The sequence below is a fragment of the Argiope bruennichi genome, chromosome X1 (assembly GCF_947563725.1).
Source record: "Argiope bruennichi chromosome X1, qqArgBrue1.1, whole genome shotgun sequence".
Classification (NCBI taxonomy): Eukaryota; Metazoa; Arthropoda; class Arachnida; order Araneae; family Araneidae; genus Argiope; species Argiope bruennichi.
Genome location: NC_079162.1, coordinates 94,463,125 through 94,478,063, shown reverse-complemented (window position 1 = coordinate 94,478,063; position 14,939 = coordinate 94,463,125). Strand labels below are relative to the sequence as shown.

General features: G+C 29.2%; 1 protein-coding gene across 4 annotated transcripts in view; it reads left to right on the top strand.

Moving 5' to 3' along the window:
• LOC129958488 (collagen alpha-1(XXII) chain-like) overlaps positions 1-14,939 on the top strand; it is a 197,195-nt gene that overhangs the window by 125,536 nt on the left and 56,720 nt on the right. For 3 of the 4 annotated variants that reach the window (XM_056070994.1, XM_056070993.1, XM_056070995.1), the window contains 4 exons: positions 4,140-4,307; positions 7,935-8,006; positions 10,768-10,851; positions 10,951-11,040. In XM_056070994.1, coding sequence (XP_055926969.1) covers positions 4,140-4,307; positions 7,935-8,006; positions 10,768-10,851; positions 10,951-11,040 — 414 coding nt within the window. The remainder of the gene's footprint in view (positions 1-4,139; positions 4,308-7,934; positions 8,007-10,767; positions 10,852-10,950; positions 11,041-14,939) is intronic. The other variant, XM_056070996.1, reaches the window with a different exon arrangement.

Below are 14,939 nucleotides of genomic sequence, written 5' to 3'. Positions count from 1 at the left end.
ATAAGACAAAATATTGTACGAAATTAAAACCTTTGATTCATGAAAATAAATAAAAACCTATGTCTCTGAGATGATTCTGGGAAGACTTATAACATATTTTTATATCATTTTCAAAAAAATTGAAGTATTTTCTATTTAAAAAAGTAAAATTAAAACAGGGATTAAATAGAAACTTTCGAACTCAATCGAATCCTCAAAACTAAAAATTAAATAAAAATTAAAAAGTAAAATTAAATCAAAACTAAAAATTAAATTAATAAAATTTTACATCGAAGGATTCAAGGCTTGCATCATACATTTACAGGAAGATGCCTTGTCTTCATCCAAAATATGAAAAGACAACAGTGCGCCTTGGCATCAGATTTATAGCTGGAAAAATAGTCGTTGGTAATTCATGATGTAGCACAGGATCACATGAGTGTACAGTTGCTCATATGCCAGACAAACAGAACACTAAAGAAACAAAGAATCAGGGCATTTATATCCCTTTCTAAAGTCAAATATGACGAAGGGGGATTATAGCAAGCCCTAGGCATCATAATTCGTGTTATATCCTGATAGTTATATACTACTCTAGCTAGGATACTGCTAGTAGTATTCAACATTTACCCAAATGTGCAAAAACAAAGGAAAGAAAAATACATTACCCTCGTAAAAACTCGCAAAACCCTCTATGGAAAATTTTGCAAAAAAAGTTTCAAACACATTGCCAATAATTGCATTAACCGTACAGTCTATAAAAGTGACAAGGGGAGAAATTAAATTAAGAGAGATGTTTCATTTGCAGTTGCAAACATGTAGGTATTTTTTCTTTTATTTGTTGCAAATCATGATGGTTACATATAACTTAGTTGATATTTGCCATTTCAAGCATTGATTTCAGCATGTAATATAATATTTTTGGACATCTCTGTAATTAGTACTTAATTTTTACTACTAGTCTGGTGTTCTTCTTAAACTGAAGAAGGGAAAGAGGAAAATATAATAAAATTACCATTGCTTAAATTACTTTTAACTGCAACCAGAAATATTTTACTCAAATATCCAGTCAATTTAATTTACTGTAATTCTTTCTAAAACTGCATGTCAGAATTCTTTTCTCAGTCATATGTAGTTGAAGGTGACTGAGAGGTATTCGATGATTTCAAATATAATGAAAGTTATTATAAAATGTCAAAAAGGATTTTAAGAAACCTGTCGGGTTTTTTTACCACTTTTACGAAAAGTGAGAACACGCATTCTTATATCATGTATAGAAGCTGAAATAAAAATGCATTATGGATTTAAATATGAATGGACATACTAAAAAATGTGTGTTGTTGTGAAATCTCTTATCACATTGCATACTTAACTCAAAACATATTTTGAAAAAGATGACAAGTTTAATTTTACTACTTGCTGTTTACTTTACTGTTGATAGAAAAGTAAATCCATATATATTAAACAGTGATAGGTAATTTCATGATTCGTTTTTATTCTGCAACTTATGCTTATAGCTTCATACAGAGAGTTTCTTTCCATTTGCGGGGAGATTTGGTTACAATTTGTTTCAAATCATCATCAAAATGCTTCAAAGGAAATCTCAAGTGCCACTGTTGTCTGACTAGCAATCGTTCTGTTAAACCACCAGGGCGTTTGCAGTGTATAATCTGTCTAAGATATACTTGTATATTACGCGAAGTATTCAATGGAGAGGAAGAGGCAAATTGCCATCTTTTCTTAAATAAAGTCGATTGGCGTGACCCAAGAAATGTTAGATGATAATTATTACTGCTTTCGTCGAAGCAGTTCCGCTGCAGGAAATGGCTTTTTTCTCGGTTCTTAAATACTTCTTCAATGATGCTGTAACAAAATGTTGCACGTTCGTTGCGTTTTTTTAACAAATGGGTTCTGATGGTCTTTGAATGATATGAACTTACAAGCAGCACTAGGTCAAATATGAAGCTAAAAACGAAAGAATGTGTTATTTCTTTTTGATAGCATTTATCTTCAAAACATGAAGTGAAAGTCTGCTATTCTTTTGGTAACACAAATTTAGGTATTTGACGTTAAATCCAGCGATATAAGTTTATTTAAGGTTAAGGTTGCTCGATTTCTTTTTGTCTTATTTTATTTTATATTTTATTATTATTTTTGCTTTTATTTATTTATTTATTTTGGTCTGAAAAGATAAATTATATTTTATCCATTCATGCATAAAATTATTTGGCATTAGTTAAATTACTATCTTAATTACTTTAGCAATTCATTGTTGAAAATTTTGACGAACGCAATTGCTTTCTTACTTTTTATAATTCTGGCATTTTTCTCCGAGTTCTTAAATGAGGTTGGAACGTATAATTTAAGAAAATGTGTTTTAGAATATTAGCGAACCATGAAATGAAGTCTCAAATAACACATTTCTATAACCAGTTATTGTTTTGCTACCTGCTAGATAGTTACTCTGTCCTATGCATCATAAGAGATTTTGTTACGCTTCGGCAATTCAATGAGGAAATGCAGGTTACAAAATTTTCTATAATAAATCTCAGAATGGTTTTGTGGAACTTAATTAGATTAACGTCCCTCTTTTGGAAAGTTGTTTGGGATGACTATCATAAATTTGATCTTTGGTCAGTTTACCAAACCACTCTCCTGCTTTCTTTTCTGAAATTGACAGCTAGATAAAGTACACCAGACCCTACACGTACAAGACAAATTTCGAGCATATGATCTTCTAATCCCAAAGATGTGACCTCATTGCTAAATTATCATTTTTGCTACCTGCTAGATAGTTACTCTGTCCTATGCATCATAAGAGATTTTGTTACGCTTCGGTAATTCAATGAGGAAATGCAGGTTACAAAATTTTCTATAATAAATCTCAGAATGGTTTTGTGGAACTTAATTAGATTAACGTCCCTCTTTTGGAAAGTTGTTTGGGATGACTATCATAAATTTGATCTTTGGTCAGTTTACCAAACCACTCTCCTGCTTTCTTTTCTGAAATTGACAGCTAGATAAAGTACACCAGATCCTACACGTACAAGACAAATTTCGAGCATATGATCTTCTAATCCCAAAGATGTGACCTCATTGCTAAATTATCATAAAATTATCCTATGTGGATAATTTATTTATTCACTATTTATTTATTTATTTATCCACTATTTATTATTTATTTATTAAATTTTTTTTATTCCACTATTTATTTATTATCTATTTACTGATATTTCTTATATACCTATCTCTACGAACACGCGTCAGTTTGACGCATGAACGAATTCATATATTTAATACTGACTATGTTTCTCAAAATTTTATTTCCTCTTCTAGACATATTTAGACGATAAACAAGGGCTTTTTATCAAAATAGTACAAAATTGAGTTTTACAATAATATTACCAATTCAAAAATTAGTATTTTATTTTTCAGTTCTCGAACTAATAGCAACTACAACTTTCAAAATGTTTTCACACTCGGACGCAATTCACATTCTATGTTCCGTTCTTTCTACTGTTACTTATCGGACTTGTTTCATTTGAGATAACGAGATCGAAGTATAGTCGGTGCATTTATATTTATTATTGTTCTAATTTTTGCATGGGTGAAACTAATTTGCTAAAAATTTTATTTGCATTACGATCGCGTCAAATTGACGCACATCCGTAGAGATAGGTATACCACATAGAGAATTTCAATATTTCAAAACTTTTGAAGAAAATAGACTTCAATATATATATTTACCTCGTTCAACGGATAAAAGTCAGTACAAGAGATAAAATAAAAATGCGAACGATTTTTGTAATTTTCCTAAGAAAATTCGAAATGCGTTAAAATGACGTTTATTAAGTTTTTTAACAAATATAAAGTTTTACAAAATGACAAATATTAACTTTTTTAACATTTGGATGGATGTGGGGTGTACCTATGTGGATTATCACTCTGAATTATTTATCTTTTTCTCACATTCTGAACAAAAGGACTGTCAATATTTAAAAGAGAAATGAATATTACAGTGCTCAGCGGACTTCTGCATTCAGAATTTCAGAAATTAATAAATTTCCTTACAATTTTAGAAATGAATTAATACATTTGTTGAACTATCGCGATCATTTACATCTTACTAACAATGTTTTTATTGATTTTTATATTTCCAGAATGATGACAAAGACTGGCACAAGATAGATTTGAGCGTGCGTCGAGATCGGGTCACTTTATACGTTGACTGTGAATTGATCGGGACTCAACCTCTCGATATCCGAAGGCCTATAGACGTCAATGGAGATATTACCATTGCGAAATTTGAAGACAACAAACCAGTTCAGGTGACGTATTTACGAAAGCTATTGAATTTCATATTGAATTCTAAATACAGATTGATTATATTCTATTAACATTACAGGGTAATCTTTAGCATCGCAAGAGATGGAATCGGGTTTTCTGTAAAGAAAAATGAAACTTGCTCTTAAAAAACAGTGGTTGAGTCAGCATTAATTAACAATAAAACCGTGAAAATTACATTTTGATTCTTAAGGAGAAAAAAATATGAAGTAAACTATAAATGTTAGTTAAGGAAATGGAAAAATATGATAAAAACTAAATCACCGACGGCAAAAAATGACTGGATTTAGTCAGGTTTGTTTGTTCAATAACTGTTTTTATTCTATAAACATTATTATTTCATAAAAGTTCAGTTGATTTTCCAATAAATAAATTTTGACTACCTAACAAATAATACTAAAATACGGTGTACATTACCGCTTAACAGAAGGCACCATTTATGTCAATTCCCATTGAACTATTAATGGTTAAAATACATATTTTTTAAAGAATTATTTAGAGTAGTGCAAGTGACCTGATAAAGCACAACACAAGAATATACATATGAATGAAAACCAGAACAGCACTAATTAACAATAACGTAATCGGTACTAACGGCAGTGTTAAAAAGTATTTCTTTACAACAGTTTTTACGACAATAACTCAAAACTGGTTCCATCATCTGTAAGATATGCTTGAGGCATATACAGTGCGGAAAAGAATTTCAGACAAACTCTATCAGTAATTCAAGATATTTTACGATATCACCAAAATATTATTCGATATTCTGAATGCCGAACGATATTGCGAAAATATCATAACAATATTGCTGGACATTTTTTGCCATAAGGAAAAGAGGCTGCATTAAGAATAAAATCGGAAGTTTTACGGCAGATAACGGCAAGTTTCATGTTTGCTTTTTGGACAAACTTTCAATAATCATAAGTTAAACATTCGCAATTCAATAGTTAAAAATAAACAATTAATCGTTCAGGGTTAAATAAATAATATAAATTAATTTAATATAAAATGAATTGTTTTATAACTAACATTATTTACATATACGACTCAATTTTTAAAAATTGGATTATCAGTAAGTGATTTCACAACTACTTCAAGTGATTTCACAACTACTGTACTGTTGGCATAAAATTTAATGTTAATAAACAAATAACCAACATCGTGCCCTTGCAGTACTTAAAATAGCAAAAATCCTCATTTCCCTACAAACTGTTTGATTATATTACAGAAAAGTGAATGGTTGATAATTACGTTGATAATAATTGTCGATTGCTACTGGAGTTTAAAGAAAAAAGATGTTAATTCTGTAGAATAGCCAATGATTATATTCCGCTAAATTTATATTTACAAATTAATTATTTGTTTAAAAGGAAAAAGAATTAAATAAAACTATTCACAAAAAATTACGTCAGTTTTCATCCCAACCTAATACTAGTACAGCCATCTGGTGGGTCTAATTAAAATAAATGCAGTAGCCTGCACAATAACTGAAATCAAAATTTTCCATATAGTTGGCGATATAATTTTCTAAACTGCATGAAAGATTACAATTCAGTTATTGAATCAATCGGCATCAATCATGGCAGCATTCGATACGGTATTAAAAAAGGAATCGATAAAAAATTCGTATTAAAATATTAAAATGAAAAGAATTCTTGTTAATTAAGATTTAAAGTAATTTAATACAACATACAGAGAAATATATTTATTCATATAAAAAAATTACGGAGATCCGTTTTAGTGCATTAGATTTTGAAAACAATGAACATTAGTGCATTAGATTTGAAAACAAATAACAGAAGTGGAGCTTTCAAAGTGCCTAAAAATATTTGATGAAATAAAACATTTTAAATATTTAGACGCAATTGAAAGAAAATAACTTGCATAGGTCCAGACTAAGCCAGAAAGAAAGTTTTCACAGAAATTTATGAAAAAAACTGAAACTTTTTAGGAAGTAAAAATTGAACAAAAAGACGCATCAAAACCTTCAATAAAAAGACATTGAGACGTCGAAGAAAATATTAAAATAAAAACTGAGACATCAAAGAAAATATTAAAATTCCAACCTGAAGGTATTTTTATAATGCTTTATGGTAAAAACAAAACATTTTCTCAACTGGTAGCAACTAAAATTGAACTTAGAAATCTGACAGTACCCGTGTTAAATTCGGTGAAGTTTCTTTTTGCTGTTGGTGGCGATAATGATTATTAAAAAAAGTATATAAAAAGATAAGACCAAATTCACCAAATGATAGATTTTTACAGAAGGTTTTTTACAAGAAATAAAAATAATTTCAGTTCTGAAAAGAAACAAGTAATATCAAACAGCTGCTCGAATAAGTATAATTTACGAGTATCTTATGAATAGGAATTATTTTAGAATATCTTGTGAGGAATATAGAACCTACGTAGCTCTGAGTTTTATAGTTAGAAGTAGATAAAAAAATTTAAAGTATGAGACTCTGAAATTCAGGTGAATTTCTTTATCTATGATTGAAATTGAACGAATTATATAATAAAAAAGTAACAGAATAAAGTTAAAAATTATTCGAATTGCATTTGAAAGTATGTTTTATGCAAATTTTTGAATCATTCAGTAATAAAATATCTGACTGAAAGAGTATTAAAAAAACATAATTATATGTATTAGTTTTTGAATACCAAAAATTAAATGCCCGTCTTGAATGAAAAGTCTAGAAGTTGACTATTCATTTGTGGTAAGTCTGGCAAAATATTTTCAATTGTTAAGTGACTTCTTAGCTTTGAATAATAGGGTTTAACCACTCCCTTCAGGTAAGTGCAATTTGATATTTCTGTTCTAGATTCGTTTTATCTTTTTATCAGCAATCGATTCCATATGTATTCTGGAGAGAATATAAAAAACAGTATTGTAAACAGGGTAAGTACATTTGAGTAAATGTTTCTTCTGTCAGATAGTTTCAGATATAAGTTTAGTTTATCGAAATAAAGACTTCAGACAAAGTTTAAAATATCATCGAAAATGGAAAAAATGGAAAAATTATTGTACTTGAGAAGCACTTTGCGATCGTAAGAAAGGATATTTCTAAAATGATTTTCTTTTCTTTCATTCCTTGCTGCATAATGAATCATATAAATATATTCCCCGTGGATGTAAAAAAAATTTCCATTTTCAAATAAATGATAATTTACAGGTATTGTATTTTAAATAGTTGAAGAATTGAACAAACAGTTTGACAAGTATCTATGCATTTGGGAAAGTTCGAAACTAAAGATTAGGTCATGCAATTTGTTAAGAATTATTTCATCGAGACATATTTAATGAAAATACCTTTTAATACCAAGTAGAAAGTCAGATGTGCGTTAACCAAAGTTCCAGACTTTCTCTGAAATGTTTGATGTTTAATAAATGTGAATAGTGATTAAGAGTAGGATTCTTAATCACTATTAGTCAATAGTGATTAAAAATTCTACTCTGTAATCAATAAGATTTTGGATTTTTGTAGAGACTGTAAAATCTTCTTTCCTCAATAGGAAAAATTATTTCACAGTAATTGAAAACCATTCGATGAGCAGCGCAATTATGAAAAGGACACTAGTGTATTCATTGTTTATATAATTTGTTTTTTCAGATGGAGCTTCAGTGGATGATTATGACTTGTGATCCAACTAGATCTCAAAGAGAAACTTGCATAGAACTACCAGTAAGTATTAACAATCGCTTTCTTCCACTTCTTATAATTGGAGGAGTTATATAAAAAAAAATGAGCTACTGAAACTGCTTTGTTGAATTTAGTAAATTTGAACATTTAATTATTTCGGTTCTCTTAAAATACCTAAGTGCATCCTTTAATTTAAGTTTAATTTATTTTACTATAAATGGTAAGATTCGGAAAGAGTTTCAAAACTAATCGTTGATAAATTCGTTAATTAAATCACTCAAAAATTAATCGTTTATAAATTCATTGATTAAAACTTCTTTTTACGGAAACTTCTTCTGGTGCTCATCAAAGAATTTGAAATGGTCAATCATAAAAGACTAAGCGATTCAAATTTAAGTATTAAAACAGTCATGATACAATCAATAATTTACGAAAAATATATGAAAGCTGATTCGCCACTGAATAAGTTTTTCTCAAAACTTTATGAATACTTTCGAGCTATTTGAAGTTCTTACTTAAAATAAAGATAGTGGTAAATGTTATAGATCATAAAACATAATTATTTCGTTTTCAGGTAACATAAGCTAAAATGTGCACTCATTATAGTACTTTCTACGCCCTTGTTTGATAATTTCTATCTTTATTTACAGGTGCCATGAAGTAGAGGTTTAAACGTTTGTGTAATTTTCTAACAAAGATAAATATGCTATTGATACTTTTCTAATATGCAGTTAAGTGATGTCGTACTGCATCTAAAGAAAACGCAATGTTTTTTACATTAATTTCTATTTTAAGAAGATATTAAAACATATTAAAATTATTTAATTTTACTTATCAGTATTAAATCATAAATTTTACAGTTGCTTAATATATTTATAAAATGACGTCCTGTTCGGGTATATCATACGGTATTAGTAAAATTGCCAATTATTTGTATGAAAAAATCTGAGCAGTTAGTGATCGTTTCATAAAATGCAAGACTTAAACACATGATTGGGGAATATTGGGTGATGGGATGACACTGCAAAAATTAGACGTCTGAAAAAGTAAAATGGCAAGTGTTTTTTTAATTAATCACTATTACCACTTAAAAAATAATTAGAAAGCCATGATCTTAAACTTTTTAATATATTAAATCGTAAAACAAACTAAATATATGTATCGTATTACTCAATTTACTTAAATTACCTTTAATTGATAATTCATTTGTGCATATCAAGTCCGAAAAAAATTCGGGAGAGTAAATTTAAATGATTTCGTTTTTAAGATAAAGCGATGAATAAAACAATGCTAACTGCGTCTATCAGCAAATTAAAATCTATAAAAGTCCAAATTCTCTCAGCCATTCTTGAAACCATCTTGCTTTTAAATAATTTAGTGTTCACGAGATCCTTATTTTAAGACCTCAAACTGTCAATAAGAAAATTTCAATGGGGATAGTTGTCATTAACCTTAAATGGGGGCCTATTATTCCACTTTTAACAACTTCAAATATAAAATGAATATCAAAATGATTTTAAATTAGTTAAATTAAGGCATTTTTGTATTAATTTAAGAACGCTACTTTAAGTTGTTTTTGAGGAAGATTTCTGTGACATGTAACCTATGAAATTAAATTCATTATTATTGATCATATTTCAAAAAAAGTAAAACTATTCAACTGATTCACCTGGAAATTTTTTCTGCAATATGTATTAAAATTAATTAATTTTTATTTGGGTTTATATGATGTAAAATTAAACTCAGATATTTTTGGAAAAATTAATATATGGCAAATTTTTATGTTGAAAAGCTTGAATTTATTTTGCAAGGCATAATAACTGTCTTGCCTATAATGAAAAAAATTTCATAATTCTTCTTTAATTAAATATTCATAAAACAGGCTTACTCTTATAATGTGGAGTAAATACTAATCAGGCAAAAACTTCTTAACAATCTGATCTTGAAAATCTGAACATAAAATATCGTAAAAAGTAGAAATAAGATATTTTAACTGTAGCAAAATTTTTTTGTTAGATTTCAATGTTTGTTGTTTCATTGCTTTTAATAATTGTTATCAATTTTTTTAGAAAACCAACCGACTCAAATTTTTCTTTATCTCTACGTTTCTAAAGAATATTCATTGAATTAAAAGTTTTTCAATTGTCATGCATGATTAAATCTTTGGACAGTATATATTTTTCTGCGAAAAACATTCGGATATTCTGTAAAACATTCATAACAATCCCGTCAGTTTACAATTTAAAACTATTAAATTTGTTCTATTTTACCATTAATATTGCTGCAGGTTTTACATACTGAATAATTTAGGTTAAAAATAAATATCTGTAGGATATTTAATTTAAGTTTTTGTTCTTGAAATTTCTTAGAATAATTAGTTTTGCAGAATTTCTTAGATCCCAAACACAAAACATCATCAATCATCAAATCGAGAAAATAATAAATAACAATGAACCTAGCGTAAACTTTCAAAATGTTTGAAATTTTTTTCCATCAAAATCTATTGGCGAATTCAATTTAAATCATTACGTCCTATTGCAAACAAACTATTTTATTATTTTTTCAATCAATAAACATCTGTTAATGTTCTATGCTTTCGTCTGAGATTGATTTCAAGGAAAATAGAAAAACTTTCCTTGATATAAAATACATGATTAACAGTCGCATAAGAAAGATAAGTTTATTTTTGTAATTAAAAAAGCCACCCAAGAATTCGAATGTGAGGTGTTTAAAAAACTGATACATTATTATGCTACTAACCTATTTTCTTACTAATTAATTTACTGCGTGCTAAAATTTACAGGCCTTTGATTTGCAGGCTAAAAAGCGAAATACAACCACCTGCCAAGCTTGTCCCCCAGGGCCACCAGGAAAAAATGGGACTCAGGTAATTATGAGACTCTAAACATGCAATTTCACAGAACTCAGTTTTTTCTTTTGCAATGAAAAGTAATTTGAGTTAAAAAACGAATTTCTTTGGTTTTAGGGCCCTCCAGGAACGCCTGGTGAGAGAGGACCTCAAGGATGGCCCGGGATTCCAGGAGCACGAGGGCAAACAGGCCCTCCGGGAGTAGCGGTAAGTGTTTTTCCTTTACATTGTATATATATAGTGCATTCCTAATCAGGGGAATCTAAGCGATTTCCTTACGAGTGGTGAATGGTGCGGAAATTAGAAGAGGGGGTACCAGCTCAGGTGTCATCCTCGTCATCTGACCGCGATTCAAAATTGCGATGTCCGTCCCAAAATAGCCCTAGTGGTGCTTTAAAACGGGAACTGAACTACGAGTGGAGAAAATGTCTTCGGCGGACATTTTATTTCTGATTACTTGATGGTATTGATACTATGCCATTGAATGATTAGAAATTCCTTACCCTCATATATGTCATTAGTATGTGCATATGTTACTAATCTCTATACACCCTGTAAATCATTTTATTTGTCTTATTTTTTCATCACATTTATATAGATTCGAAAAATGGTTAATGAAAGCAGACTAATTTCATGTCTCTAAACGATTAAAGATTTATATCTCTTTCATAGATATTTTGTGGAATAGGCCAATCTTCTAAACATCATTTAAATAGTTTTACTCCTTGTCTTATTGCACCACCGCATGTGTGGTGACTAGAATTATAGTTCATGGAAGAAGATAAAAATAGTGACGATGAGGAATTTTTTCCCTTCATTTCGTAAATAATTTGCGTTCAGAGTTCAAAACAACTTACCCTTTATCCTTATTGGTGATACAGATATCGTACTCCTGGATGTCTCTCTCTACGTAGGGGCTCATTCTAATGTCGCACAATTTAACGATTAGAGATTTATTTCCTCATCATATCTAATTTGTAAGTTCACTAAACACTCTGCAGATTATGTTACTGTCCTGTTCTATTATACCACCGCATGCAGTGACTGGATCATTAATTTGGGAATACAAAAACAGTAACCGAATTCGTGGTCCAAAAGGCAGCAGGTTAAATCTCTTTAAAGCTTGGAAAGATGGTAAACTGCCTTATCGGTTTTTCTTCAAAATCGGCGTCTGAAAAGAATATTTGAGATTCTGTTTAACTGTATCTTAAAGTTTGAGAAAATGCCTGGAAAGCTACATGTATTCGCATCATCAGACAATGACGTATTATACAGTTTTTATATGTTTTAAGGCTTTAGAAACATACTTTTAGTTTAACTATAGAGCTTTATTAAGTTGAATTTTTATTATTAAAACTCAAAAATAAATTTTGCAAAAATGTGTTTTGCTTTTAAATAGCTTGAAATCATAATAAGAACGATCAAATAAGGACATAACGATACATCTCTTAGCTTCCCTTTTGCTAACAAACCGAGTTGTCTTTGACTACTGAATGTGGTCAATAATAGTCAATTAACTGTTTAATAACAGTTTATTAACAATATTCAAGGCAGGAATTAATAATATTCTTTTATATGCTATTTGCTGATATCTTGAGTTTTATTATAATTTTTAATCATGAACAGATCATTGCTGTTCGGAAATAATTCGGAACAATACTCTTATTTATTACCTTTTCAGTTAAATGTTTTTCATATGAATTCTTCAATTTCCTGTGGTTCGTTTTAGATTCAGTTCTCTTAAAACAAAACTCTGCACTAACGTTGACTTATCTCTTAGAAGAAAGAAACAGATCTTCGTATCTTTTAGTCATACTTTTTTCCTGGCAGACATTTCTTAATTTATATCACTTTATTATTTTTTGGTTTTAAGTAAAGTATTTAATTTCGAATCAGCGTCCAGCTGAGTTGAATAGCCGATAATGTAGTGAATATTTTATCTCTGTCACTATTTGTTCTTCAGACTTTAGGAGTTTGCTGACACTTTCACCCACTTCAACCACTTACGTTACAACAACTCAATACACGCTACGCTGAAAAACCAAAGATTCATGTCCACTTACAACTGCTTATTGTGCGGGACGGTTGACGTGATTTAATACATCCCACGCCCAACATGAATTTTTATTAATGACATTTTTTTGACTGAATGACGAATCTGAATTTCAGCATTCATTCTGTTTTATCTACATCATCCATCATCGCAACAATGCCAGTGTTGACTTTCTGAAAATTTTTTTAATAAAATAAAAATTTTCATTCAATGCCAATTTTACTTCTGAATTTTCTGCGAATGATGCTGATAAATTAAAAGGGGTAGTAAGTTACATTAAGAACTCCGTCTTTATAACTGGTTTTGTACTTAATTTTTCTATCAAATTTTGCATCTGAAATGAAGTATACCTGGAATTGCTATATGACTATTAAAATAAAATTCTGTGTCAAAGAATTTTCATTTACAGCTAATTCTATTTTTTAATTTTCTCTTAACTCTGTTATCAATATAATTTACAACCGAATTTAATTTACCAGTTATACCAATACCGATTCTTGATTTTTGCCAGCATATCCCTTCTAAATTTTACTGCATAGGTGTCAGTTCAAAACTCCAAAAAGATGGTTAATAAAATGAATTTTTTGGTATTGCTTAAAAGTTTAAAGAGTAGAAATTTCATTTTAATATATTTTTTTATTAACTCAATTTATTATATTTTGAACAATAATTTGTGGGATATTTTTTATTTATTTCAGTGAAATAACTGATAATTGAAAATTATTTACTTCGTTAAAATTAATTGCATAAATTAAAAAGTAATTTTCGTTTTCCCGAATTTTCTAATATCGTACTCATTTTTTAAAATGACTGTACAGGATATCACTAGATTTATTAATGATGCCAATATTAAATATAGATTCCAATTCGTCTTTAATAAAATTAAAATTCGTTTGTCTTTTAATTACCTTAATTTTATTTGATCGTAAGAAAGAAATACAGCAACATCAAATCTAAAGATATTGACTAGCATAAGTCTATGGATTCCTGTCTTTTAATAAGAAATAGTAGAAAACGAATTATAATGAAGAATTTGTTTTATATGTGGGTATACTGTTTAAAGATGTAGTCTTCATATGACAATCATGGTAATATTAGTAAAACAAAATAAAATTACCAAATATGCTTGCTAAGACAAATATAGTTTGGCAATATATTGCAACATCCGTTTTCAAGCACTACTATGCTTATTTTGAGATAGAGCTCTTAATTTTGAACCGTGATCAGATGACGATGAAGAAATTTGAGCTAGTACATTTCACTTACATCTCAATTACTAACTCGAGGAAGAACATTTGATATTTGATGTCAGGTTTTAGCTTCTGCCAGTCTACCATATAAAACGAATTTTAGCAAGTGTAATGTATCATACTGGAATCATCCGTTGTTGAAGTTGAAACCTTATCACCAGGCCACTGGGGTTCCCAAAACAAAAGAAAAAATTAAACTACTCATTAACTGCTTTCTCTTAAAAATCATACTGGCAAAGACCGAGGAAATCTTGACGACTGGGCTTCCTCGTTTTAACATGGGTTTCGGATATGAGAACGATACACATTAGTGGAGCACATTAAACCCGTCGGAGTTTCATGTCTTTCTGTTATGTTACATGAAAATTAGGAAAATGGCGATGTCAGTTCTGTTTTCTTTCTCATCTTTGGTTATCCTTATTCCTCAAAATTATCGGATTTTTTTCAAAATAGCTGCTTTGCTGCATTAGAAAAGGGTAATAATCTAACTAAATTACTACGCGTACAATAAATATAACATCAAATAGAATTTGTCATTTTTGAATTAGATTTTGCATGGATAAAAAAAAATCTACAGGATCTTTTTTCCAATCCAATTTTGGAAAAGTATCAAATGCTCTTTATGGAAAAGTTTTCCGAGAGCTTAAAAATGTTTTTCGCCAAATAAATAAAATTCATTAGCAATCAAAAAGTTTCGATCCGTCCAGAATCAAAATTTAAAAATCTAGGAATATGCTGATATCTCTTGATTCCTTTCCTTAAAGTTTTGTTATTTTTAACCATCTTTCGTTTTTAAGCAAAAT